At 56.2% G+C, this 12,035-nt stretch overlaps 1 protein-coding gene across 15 annotated transcripts in view; it reads left to right on the forward strand.

Moving 5' to 3' along the window:
• MEF2D (myocyte enhancer factor 2D) overlaps positions 1 to 7,736 on the forward strand; it is a 66,593-nt gene extending 58,857 nt beyond the window's left edge. For all 15 annotated transcript variants that reach the window (XM_072028226.1, XM_072028221.1, XM_072028229.1 and 12 more), the window contains 2 exons: positions 1,046 to 1,283; positions 2,179 to 7,736. In XM_072028226.1, coding sequence (XP_071884327.1) covers positions 1,046 to 1,283; positions 2,179 to 2,509 — 569 coding nt within the window. In that variant the 3' untranslated portion in view covers positions 2,510 to 7,736. The remainder of the gene's footprint in view (positions 1 to 1,045; positions 1,284 to 2,178) is intronic.
• The last annotated feature ends 4,299 nt before the right edge of the window (positions 7,737 to 12,035 follow it).

Raw genomic sequence — 12,035 nt, forward strand, 5'->3', positions numbered from 1 at the left:
TGACAGAGGGGAGAGGGAGGAGCGGGGTCGGGGTCAGGCTCGCTCGGCCGTGGGGTGGCCGTATCAGATGCAGACGTGGCTCCGAGGACGGAGCCGGTCGCGGCTTTGGATGGCTCCTGGATAAAGCAGCTCCCTCCCCGGCCCTGCAGCAGCGGGAGAGTCATCACCGCTCCCTGCAGCCCCATTTTCTGCCCTTCATCCCAATGTCCTCCCTGCATCCCAATGTCCTCCCTGCATCCCAGTGTCCTCCCTGCATCCCAAGTTTCTTCCCTGAATCTTGATGGCCTCCCTGCATCCCAGTTTTCTTCCCTGCACCCCAGCAGCCTCCCTGCATCCCAATTTTGTTCCCTGAACCTCAATGGCCTCCCTGCACCCCAGTGTCCTCCCTGCATCCCAATTTTTTTCCCTGCACCCCAGTGTCCTCCCTGCATCCCAATTTTTTTCCCTGCATCCCAGCAGCCTCCCTGCATCCCAATTTTCTTCCTTGCATCGTGGTGGCCTCCCTTCATCCCAGTGGCCTCCTTCCATCCCAGCACCCTCCCTTCCATCCCAGCGCCCTCCCTCCCATCCCAGCACCCTCCCTGCATCCCAAATTTCCTCCCTGCATCCCAGTTTCCCTCCCCTTCCACCCCAGCAGCCTCCCTCCACCCACGCGGAGGCCCGGCCACAGCTCCCAGCGGCGGCCGGGCAGCGCCATCTGCTGATGCGCAGCGAGGGGCTGGGGGCGCACAGAGCCATGGGGTGCCCCCCCCTCACCCACCCCCTTTTTGGCTCCTGCTGCCCCTTCCTGGTGCTGCCTGGGCTGGGGGAGTGCAGGGGGGGTCCCCTCGAACCCACCAGCCCCCCGTGCCGGTGAAGGTGCCGATTCCTTCGCTGCGCTTTTGGGGAGCTGCAGCGGGCGGTGGGGGCTGCGTGGGGGGCTCCTGGGGAGGGGGCTCGTGCCTCGGAGCTGGGAGAGAGGTGCCCCGTGGCCAGCGCTGCCGTGGGACTCGGTGCCAGCCGTGCTGCTGCTCACGTTGACGTTGTGCTGCTCCTTCCCTTGCAGATTATCAGCTGACGAGCGCTGAGTTGTCCTCGCTGCCCGCATTCAGCTCTCCCGGGGGCTTGTCCCTCGGCAACATCTCTGCCTGGCAGCAGCAGCAGCAGCAGCAGCAGCAACAACAGCAGCAGCAGCAGCAGCAACAGCAGCAGCAGCAGCAGCAACAACAGCAGCAACAGCAGCAGCAGCAGCAGCAGCAGCAGCAGCAGCAGCACCTCGTTCCCGTCTCGCTAGGGAACTTAATGTAAGTGACACGGGTACCGTGGGCGGCTCAGTTCGTGCTGCAAAAGGGGAGAAAAAAAAACAAAAAGGGAAAGGGGAGCCTGTCCCCGCTGTCCTGGCAATGAGCAGGGGTCCCCAGGCGAGGTCGGAGACTCGGGGGGGATTTCGGAGAGCTGTGGCTGGAGATTTGGGGGTCCTGGCGCATCGCTCCCTGATGGGGGGAGCTGAGGTCCAAAAGGGGGCAGAGTCCCTGGGGTGAGCGGTGACGGGGTGACCGTGGAAGGATGAGGTGACTACAGAGAGCGGTCCTGCTAGTGCAGGGGGAGTAACTCCTAGTGCAGGCGGTGAATTGCTCGAATTAAAAAGTCCTGCACGGTTCCCTCGTGGAGCAGCTGTGCAGAAATGGACCTGCTCGCAGCCAGGAGCAAAGCAGCCACGTGCCCGGAGCTTTTTCAGGGAGTTTCGGTCAAAACCAAGGTCTAAGCAGCTCGCCCTCGGTCGCACAAAGGCTGTGAGGCAGGGATTTTGGAGAGAGGGGCTCAGCCACGGCCCCAAAGCCCTCTCAGGAGGAAGCAGCTGGCGCTTGGCTCTCCCCCGGGGGTGCCCAGGTCCCATATGGGCACGGCAGCACCAATCTCTGTGTGTCCAGGGGCTGGAGATGGGATCGGGGCTGGGACACGGGGTGCTGGTGGAGAGGGGCTTGGGCAGGGTCTAATCCTGGCTCAGCCCCTTGCTCCGTGATGGTAGGAGCTGGTAGGAGCTCAGTGGATTGGAGGGCGAAGGGCCACCGACGAGATGAGTAACGAAGCCTTCCCATTATCTCCTCACCTCTTTCTCCACCTCCTTCCTTCCCTTTCTTCCTCCTCCTCCTCCTCTTCCTCCTCCTCCTGGCACGCTCCCCACCCTCGGACGCCCAGACAAGGGAGCCACTTGTCCCACACCACCACTTTGACTGTCAACACCAACCCCAACATCAGCATCAAGTCGGAGCCCGTCTCGCCCAACCGGGAACGAAACACTGCCACCCCGCTCAGCACCTTCCCCCACCAGCCCCGGCACGAGCCCACCGGCCGCTCGCCCGTCGACAGCCTCAGCAGCAACACCAGCTCCTACGAGGGCAGCAGCGAGCGGGACGATCCCGCCCGCGCCGATTTCGGCTCCTCCCTGGGGCTCCTGCGCCCCGGCAGCGAGCCCGAGGGGGAGAGCCCCTCGGTGAAGCGCATGCGGTTGGATACCTGGGTCACATAACGGGGGTCCCCCGCCGTCCCTTTTCTTTTTTTTTTTTTTTTTTTTTTTTTTTTTGGGAGGGGGGGGGGATGGGGGAGGCTCCGCCGGCTCGCAGCGGGGAAAGGGGAGGGCGTGTGTGTGGGGTGGGGAGGGTTACAGGGGGGCGAAACGGGTTAGGGGTTGGGGTGGGGTTGGGGAGATTTATCATAAACTGCCTGAGAAATAGCTTTAGGATTTTGTAGGCATTCATTCTAGCACAGCGGGCGGCGCGCACGGCGAGGCTGGAGAGGATGGGGATGGACGGGGGGGGGGTGGCAAAAATCAGATGGCTGCGTCCGTGCTGGAAGGAGCGGTCCCTGGTGGGGCTCATCCCTGCAGGGACAGCGGGGACGAGGGGTCCCGGGGTTGGGACATCCCCGGAGCAGAGCGTCTGCGGGGGAAGAGGGGCGATGGGGCGCGTGCTGGCAGGCGCTGAGCATCCCCGGAACGCCTCGTGCTGCCCCGAGAGCCTGGGGCAGGGAGAGGAGGCTCGGCCGTGTGAAATCTGGCTGAAATCCTCCCAAAAAGAGGCCGCCCGAGGGCCACGTCCTCCGCCGGTCCCCAAAAAGCGGCGGGCAGGAGCGGGGTTCCTGCCGGGATGGAGCGCAGCGCGCGCGTCCTTCGCCACGGGAAGGTGTCGGGGGCACGAGAGGCAGATTTTGAAGGCTTAATCCTGACTTTTGGGTTGAAACTGAGCTACAGAGAGCATCTTTTCCTGCAGATAAGGGAACTGTGTCTGGCCGCGGTCGCGTTAAACCTGCCCTGACCTCTCCTGGCCGCGTCCTGCGGGGTGCAGGTGGAGCCCGGCTCGTGCCCGGCCTGGTAAAATCACGGTTTTTACCAAACGAAAGGCGCAAATGCATTTCAAATGCATTCCCATCCCACGTGGGTCAAAGCTTTAAATTAGAGGAATAGGAGCGAATAGCGTTCGGTTAGGGATGCAGCTGAAATAACGCCCTTGGGGTTTCACCCGAAGGCCTCGGGAAGCTGGGGATGAGCCACGCGGAAAATCTGCCGCAGCCTCAGCCGCGTGAGCCAGGGGCAGGAAAAAGGGCACGAGGGAGTCGGGGGAAGTTGTGGTGCTGCCGGCTGCTCCGGCGGGTCCCCTGGGTGCCGCAGCCTTTTGGGCTTTCCCCTGCAGGCGCTCTGCTCTGGGACGCCGTCCCCATCCCCATCCCTGTCCCCGTCCCCGTTCTCCATGCGCCTCCCGCTCGGTGACCTCGGGGACACCCCTTGCGCCAGCACCTCTCCCCTTCCACTGAAGGTCGCGGTTGCAAAATGGCACAAAACCTGCCCAAACGCCTCCCTGCCAGCTGCAGCTGGTGGCAGAGGCTGCCCTGGGGCCTGCGGTGTGGGGAGAGGAGCGAAAATTCCCCATGGGATTCACCCCCACCTCAGCTCGCTCCTCCCGGAGACCTCCGCAGAGCGTGGGGTTTCCAGCCCAGCCTGCTGAAACGGGGAGTGTTGCGTGAAAACGTGCTTGGGTGATGTCAAAGGAGAAGCCAATTGGTGTTTTTCTAAAGTTTTTCCACCCTTTATTATTTTTTTCTTCCCCCAATGTGATTTCCCCAAAGTGTCTTAATTGGAAAAACAGCAGAAAAAAAAGTAAACGATTGTGATGGAATGAACGTGGGCCACTTAAAGCGAGTAGTTTGAGGCGAGGAGACAGAAAGTCCTCCAGAAATCAGGTGGAAAAAAATGGCTAGGAGAAATAATGGCCAGGGAGGGAAGCACGGGGTGCTCCTCCTGTCCCTGCACGAGCCACTGGCTGGAAAAAGCATCGTGAAAATGTCCCTGACCCAGCCCTGCTGCTTCTCACCCCAAAATCCCCGCGCGGGGCAATGCCACATGCCACCAGCTCACCCAGGGACGTGCCGGGTGGAGATTTCCTAACAAAAAAGCTTTGAAATACCAAACCGTTTCCACTTCTTGAGGTCTCTTCCAACCTAGAAATTCTGTGATTCTGTGATTCTTTTTTTTTCTTTTTGATGAAAAATTCTCACTTTCCTCTCCCGACCCAGCACGGCGCTCCTGAGGGATTCGGGCGGGCGATGGGAGCCCCCGCAGGCTCCCGGCAGGTTTTGTGCGGTTCTGCTGCAGCACCCCTCTCCCCACTCCCCAAACCTTGCCCAGCGCTTACTGGGGCGTACTGGGAGGCTTCGTGTCGCGAGCGGGAAGGGGCAGCTGTGCCTCTGTCCCTCCGTCTGTCCGGGAGGCAGGAGCCCCCCGCGCGCTCCCCACCGCTTTCCGTCACCGTCCGGCTCTGCCCCGCGGAGCCGCAGCGCAGCTCTTTGCACGGCCTTGCTTTGGAAATTAGGCGGGATTGACGACGACGTCTCATCGGTTATCATTTTGTTTTCTTTTCCTTCTTCACCCGTCCTGCGAGGAAAACCAAACCGCAACCAAAGGTTTTCCGCCCCGCCGGGGGAGGCGAGGAGCGCCGGGCACCCCGCGGCACCGAGCGGCGGCACCGAGCGGCCGCGCGCGGGGGGCGAGGAAACATTTCTGCTCATGGACTTCACGCCCCGACTCTTCCCGCGCTCACACCTCTACCTTGAAGCTGAGAGCCTGGAAAAAAAAAGAGGGAAAAAAAAAAAAAAAACACAAAAACACACAAACGGAACAAAACAAACCCAGAAAAACACACTCGGACGCGGATCCACCTGGAGGGGCGAGCCGTGCCGAGCTGTGCCGTGCCGATTTGTGCCGTGCCGATTTGTGCCGAGCGGATCCGCAGCAGCACGGCCCCGGGACTCGACGACCCCCGGCTCGTGCCACGGGCAAGTACGGCTCGTGGGCGAAATGATTTTGGGGTTGGTTTGTCGGGGGTCTCTCCGTTGGTTTCATCGGGGGCTTGGGGTATTATTTTTTTTCGTCCGGGCCATTATCCTTCCTTTCCCCACAGACTGTAGAGTCCAGTAAACTCCTCCTAATTTTCAAAAGACACCAAGAAGAACGACAATCTAAGAAACCAACACCCTCCTTTGTGCTTCTATAAATATGTTTCTGATCTTATAATTTTATTTCTCGTGCTCATCTGTACTGTTGACAGTTACAATTGTGTATAATTTTTTTTTTTTTTTTTTAATTTGGAATTTTTGCGTTGTATAGGGTTTAGTTTTAAAATATATATATATATATTTTCCATTTTTTAAAAAGGGGTGTTGCAAAAAAAATTGCACGATTTAAATGACAATAGTTAAAATGCTGCAGTTTTTAGAGATGTGGAAGCAAAATGGAGCTTATTTATTCTCAAAGGCTATAAAGGTGTAAAATGCATGAAGAAAAAAAAAAAAAACATTTACAAAAAAAAAAAAGACAAAAAAAGTGTAACCTGAACAAAGTGTAGCGTTAAAAATTTTAAACGACGACAACGACGACAACAACAAAAAACAAAAAAAAAAAGAGAAAAAAACAGCTAATATATTGTGTTTGGGCTAGTTTGCTTTTGTTTTTAATTGTTCCTTTTTTGGAGAATGAAATACAATTGTGTATATTTTCATATAAGAAGTATGCACTGATATGTTTCAAAAATGATATATTACTTTCTAAAAGTGTGGTTACTTACCAAAGCCTGTTTCTGATCTTTACCTTCTCGAACCCTCCGTGGATCCCTCGAGCGCGCACCGCCGGGGGGCTCGACGCCGCGGGCCGGACCCAGAGGTAACCCGGTGCAAGACCCCGGTGCCGGCTTCCTCCTCCTCCTCTTCCTCCTCTTCCTCCTCTTTCTTTTTGGGGGCTCCGTGCAGGTGGGGCTGGGCTCGGGACCCCCCCGTGCTGGCTGATTTGGGGGACGCTGGCCTTTCCCCGATCGCACCGGGGTTTTCTGCAGGGCGATGCCGAAACCCACGGGGGGGTCCCCGGGTGCGCGGTTCCCCTCGGGGTGCCCGGGATGGGGGGGCAGCGGGTGATGTGACGAGCGGGGTTTGCCCTTGGATGGGGCGTCTTATGCAGGGAGGGGCTCATGAAAAATAACCCGGGTGCAGGGTATTTAGGGAAAAACCCGGGTGTAGGGTATGGAGGGGCACCCAAAATATGTGGGGGCTGCAGGGGGCTCGGCTGGCGGAGGAACGGGGTGGCCCCTGCTAATGGGGTGCTGGTGCTGGCTGCGGCTGAGCGAGGGGCACCCCAAACCTCCAGGCAGGGGTCTCCGTGTCCCCCCCATCGCCCCCGGTGCTCAGGGTGGGGATTTGAGGTCACCCCCGGTGGGTGGAGGCGTTGGAAGCGGAGCTGGTGGCAAAAAGGGTGCGCGTGGTCTGCAGGGGGGGGCGAGGCGGAGGGGGACGCTTTCTCCCCTTCCTCACTTTCCGCCCTTCAAATTCTCACCTAACCATGGAAAATGCAGAATTACAACAAAAAATCCTTAAAAACTCCACCTCCTGCCCTTTTTTTGCACCGGTTTGCCCAGTGGTGCCAGTGCTGTGGTGCCCGCAGCATCGCAGTGCCATGTGCTGCCCCCCCGCCTGTCCCCTCCAGCTGAGGGTGACACTCGGGGTCCTCAAGCACCCAAAAGTTTGCTCATTTCCCATCTTGGCATCACTTTTACTCTGTCCTTCCTTCACTTTTTTTTCCCCTTTTCACTTTTTTTCATTTTCACTTTTTTTTCCCCTTTCACTTCTTTCCTTTTCATTTTTTCTTTTTCACTTTTTTCTTTTTTTTTTCCTTTTCACTTTTTTCCTTTTCACTTTTTTCCTTTTCATTTTTTTCCTTTTCACTTTTTTTTCATTTTTTCCCTTTCACTTTTTTTTCCTTTTCACATTTTTCCTTTTTTTTTTTTTCATTTTTTTCCCTTTCACTTTTTTTTCTTTTCACTTTTTTCCTTTTTTTTTTTCTTTTCACTTTTTTCCTTTATTTTTTCCCTTTCCACTTTTTTTTTTTTTTTTTTCATTTTTAGCTCCCCCAAACCCCTCCAGGCCCCCAAACGAGCCTCGTGTGCTCTCTACCTCCATCCCCCTTCCCCTGCCCGAAGCCAGAAGCCATGCTCGGGATGCAGGAGGGCCGCTCCTCCCTTCGTGTTCCCCGTCCTTCTCCCCTCCTCTCTCTCTGCTCTCTCTCTCGTAGGATTTTACCTGGCTACTGTAACTGTAAATAGCGATTTCGATATGTTAGCAATGGTAACAGTACAGAAAACTGGTTTTTGTTGTATTGATATGAAATGAGATTATATTTTTGTCAGAGTATATTGTAATAATACTGACTTTGGACATGGCCGAACTGTACAGCTGTTTCTTGTTTTACCCCTGGCTCTTTCCCAGTCCCGCTTTGCCCAGCCCGGACCCCGCCAGGATGCGGCCAAATGGGGCTGATGTGGGAGGGGGGGGGACAAGCCCAGGACCCCCCCAATTTGGGTTCTACTGCTGGAACCTGGAGAGATCCCAGGCTTGGAGAGGCCGAGGGGACCCCGCCGCCAAACCCTTAGGGAATTTTTCAGCCCTGTTTTCTAAGAGCGATGCCTTTTGTGAAACCTCGAGCCAGAAGAGGTTGGCGTGGCAGGGGCAGCCGGGGGGGGGCTTTTTTTTGGGGGGGCGGCATCCTGGGATTGGGGATTCTGCAGCATCCGTGGCCAAGTGCCCAGGGTGCAGGGACAGCGGCGATGTCCTGCGGCTCTGCCCAAGCAATTTGCAGGCAAATAGGATGCTGAAATCGTGGGGGGCATCGCGGCTGTGCCGTGCCCCCCCCCGTGTCCCTCCGGTCACCTGCGGTGGCTTTAGTGGCGGGTCCTGCTTCTTACCCCATCCCCGTCCCCCCGTTCCCTGTAGCTCAAGTAGTGGTAGCATACCCTGGGGTGTCCGCAGCACCCTCTGTAAGATAGAAGAGACCCTTTAAATGATGCACTAAGAGAAAAAAAAATAAAAATCCCCCCCCAAAAAAGTGTAGATATGCAGTGGGCAGTCGGATCTCCTGCATGGCCCAGGCGGCTCCGCTCCTCGCCCCCCCCCCCCCCAGGATGCTGCACAGGTAGAAGCAAACCAGGACGTGCACTCCCCCCCCTCCTCGTAGTTTTATTTATTGTTCCGAGAAGCAATTTAAAAAAAAGAAAAAAAAAAGATAAACTGTGTATCTATAAATATATATATATATATTTTTAACCTTTTTTTCCCCCCCTGATGCTCCTCCAGCTGTGTGTGTGCGTGTGTGTGTGTGAGTCGAGGGGGTCTGCGGCAGCGGGGGGGGCAGATGCGCAACGTCGCTTTTGCCCTGGGGAAGGGGCACGGGGTGGGGGGACCGGGGGTCCCGCCACCACCCTCAGGCTTTTTGGGGGGCAAAGCAGGGAGAGGGGAGGGTTTACGCCAAGAACTTGCGAGCGTTGCACCGGGAGCTGTGACCAATTCCATCTTCCTTTGAGTGTTTGCACCCTTGGGTCCCGCCTGGCCGAGGGGCTCCCGAGCCCCGGGGGTGCCCCCCCCCTGTCCCCGCCTGCACCTCTGACAATCAGTGGCTCCTTCCCGGGGACCGCAGCACGTGGCTGAGACGTCCGTTTTGGTTTTTCAATATTCCTTTTTTTTTTTTTTTTTTTTTTGTGTTGTATGGTGATGCGTTATTGTATATTCCACAATAAAAAAAAAGGGAAAAAAGAAAAAAAAAAAAGGATAAAAAAAATGCTAATAATAATAATAATTATCATGAGAAATTCTTATGAGTTTTGTTTGGAAACTCTTTCACTATATTTGTTGTAAAGAGGTTTACTATTAAAAAGGAAAAAAACAAAAATACACGTTTCTGATAACTTTCTGTGCCTCTGGCTCTTCATTCCCCTCCCTCCTCACCCCCTCGTGCCGGGGGGGGCGGTTGTTGTGTCACCCAGCCCTGGTGGCTTGGGGCACCCTTGGGTGCTGGCACAGACACCAGGTTATTGGGACACATCTGGGGACACCAAGATGGGGACGGTGCCCCCCAGGACCGCCGATTCTGTCCCCCCTCGTAGCCCCGTCCCTCCCTGTGGGCTCCATTCCCCAGCCTCACCATGGCGTGGTGGTGGAGGCAGCGCAGGAGGCTGTAGGGACAGCTGTCCCCATGGCCACCCATGTTCTGGCACCCTCTAATATCACGTTTCCCACCCAAATTGCTTCCCCCATGGCTGATGAGACCTGCTGTGGTGGGTTTATGGGGCACGCTCAACCCACAACAGCTGCACAAGGTTAGAAAATGGCCTCCTGGCCTCCACCTGGAGGTGGGCTCTGGTGTGGGTGGGAGATGCAGGTAAGTGGATGAATTCCTTGGGGCTGAGCTGTGGGGTCCCACAAACACCCGTGGGGCTCGTGGTGTGGGCATCGGGACAAGCAGCACCGCACCTGGAGGCTATGGGGCGGGAGGAGGCACGGGCCTCCAATGTCCTCCTCCTCATCCCAAACATGGCTGGAAGGGTCCACAAGTCACAGGGACCCCATACCATGGGGAGGTGCGTCCATGTCGTGGGGGTCTTCATGTCATGGGGTCTTCAAGTCTTGGGGGGGTTTCATATTGTGGGGTCTTCATGTCATGGGGTCCTCACATTGTGGGGGTCATGGGGTCTTCATGTTATGGGGTCTTCATGTCTTCAGGGGTCTTTATGTCATGGGGTCCTCATATTGTGGGGGTCATGGGGTTTTCACATCTTAGGGGGCCTTCATGTCATGGGGTCTTAATGTCTTGGGGGCTCTTTATGTCATGGGGTCTTCACTTTGTGGGGGTCTTCACATCGTGTGGTCCTCACATTGTGGGAGTCTTGGGGTCTTCATGTCATGGGGTCTTCATGTCGTGGGGGTCTTGGGGTCTTCATGTTTTGGGGGTTCTTTATGTCGTGGGGTCTTCACGTTGTGGGGTTTTCATTTCATGGGGTCTTCACTTTGTGGGGTCTTCACATCGTGGGGTCCTCACGTAGTGGGGTCTTCACAACATGGGGGTCTTGGGGTCTTGATGTCACGGGGCCTTCATGTCTTGGGGGCTCTTTATGTCGTCGGGTTTTCACTTCATGGGGTTTTCACGTCTTGGGGGCCTTCACTTTGTGGGGTCTTCACCCCCTGGGCCCCCCCTTTGCCCAAAAGGCCCAGGTTTTGGGGTCGAGGCCGGGCCGGGCCGCCAGATGGCGGCAGAGCTCCGTCCTCGGCCTGGCCCCGCATGGCCGCGCGATGGCGCCGTGGTTGTGGGGCAGGCCCCGGGAGCCGGGGGGGGGGCGCTGGGGACGTTTGGGACCCCCCCAAAAAACGAGTTTGGGCCTCCTTGCTGGGGGAGGCCGGCGGGCTCCCGGCTTTGGGTACGAATTATGTGAAAATGTAATTAAAAAGGCGAATGCCCGGGCCCTGTGTTGGCTGCCGTCACACGCCAACCCGCGGCCGTCCTTTGGCCCAAATGGCCTCAAAGCGTGGTGGCAGCCCCCTGGAGGCTTTGGGGAGCACGAGGGCCGGTACAAGGCCCCCAAAGACTCCCAAAATGTCCAGCACAACTGTTTAGGTTGTGAACCACCACTTCATCAAAATTGCGTGCCTACAAGGCCCGGCTCCGTGCTGCGAGAGCTGGTTCCCCGCCGCAGCAAGCGCACGCTTGGGGTGTAAATAAGGAGGTTTCATCAAAAGAAACTTGCAAAAATGGAGTGATAAGTGTGTTGCTATTTTGGCTATTTGTGCTGGAGGGGCTTCAGCACCGCCAGGTCTTAGCTCGGGAGAGCCAAGGGGGTGAAAAGAAAAGCCCCACGGAAAGCTCCCGCGTGCCCCGAGAGCCGTCCGCAGGCTCCAGGCACTCCCTGCCTGTTTTACACCCCCCCCGTCCTCAAACTTTGAAGTCGATCTTTTAAACAACAGCAACAAGCTCATGTGCCCGGTATAAATCTTTAATCAGAACATGCTTTCCCCCTTGGAGCCCGCACCGCTGTGTACAATTGGAACGCAAATCAAAAGAAAGCGAAGTGAATTATTCATCGGGAAGCTTTCTGTGCCCGACACGGCGAGGCTCCGAGGCAGAGACCAGGGCTACACCACGGTCTCGGGGCTCTTCGTCCTCTCCCCTGCACCGGGAGCTGAATCCCCACAAAAAAGGGGTCATGGAAGTGGACCCCCACGTCCCTCCCCAGCTCCCCGCAGAGCCCTCGAGCCCCCCTGCTCGTTGTGAACCAACGCTTCCAGCGCCGGCGTCGCGGGGCTCCTCCTGTGTTTTGCTGCTAACATGACACAGAGGCGTCGAAGGATCTAAACATTTAGGCAGAGTTGCCAAAGCTGCGTGGAGAACGGCACCGAGCGAGCTTCTGGAGGGGGGAGGATTATTATCAGTATTGTCGTCGGCATTATGATTATTATTTGAGGGATGCTCGGGCCTATGTATTGATAAATCTCTGACACGGCGCATTGTTCTCATTCTTCAGTGGAAGGAAAAACCTTTTCTTGTTGTTTTTTTATTTTTTTATTTTTTTTAATTTTATTTCACAGTCACGCTCCATGGCACAAACTGTAAAAATACATTTTTAAATGGCAAAAACAGACAGGTCGAGACCTTTCTGTTAACAATCCTCCACCCCATCCTTGAAATCTAAAGTAGT

Source organism: Anas platyrhynchos, chromosome 26 (genome assembly GCF_047663525.1).
Source record: "Anas platyrhynchos isolate ZD024472 breed Pekin duck chromosome 26, IASCAAS_PekinDuck_T2T, whole genome shotgun sequence".
Classification (NCBI taxonomy): domain Eukaryota; kingdom Metazoa; phylum Chordata; class Aves; order Anseriformes; family Anatidae; genus Anas; species Anas platyrhynchos.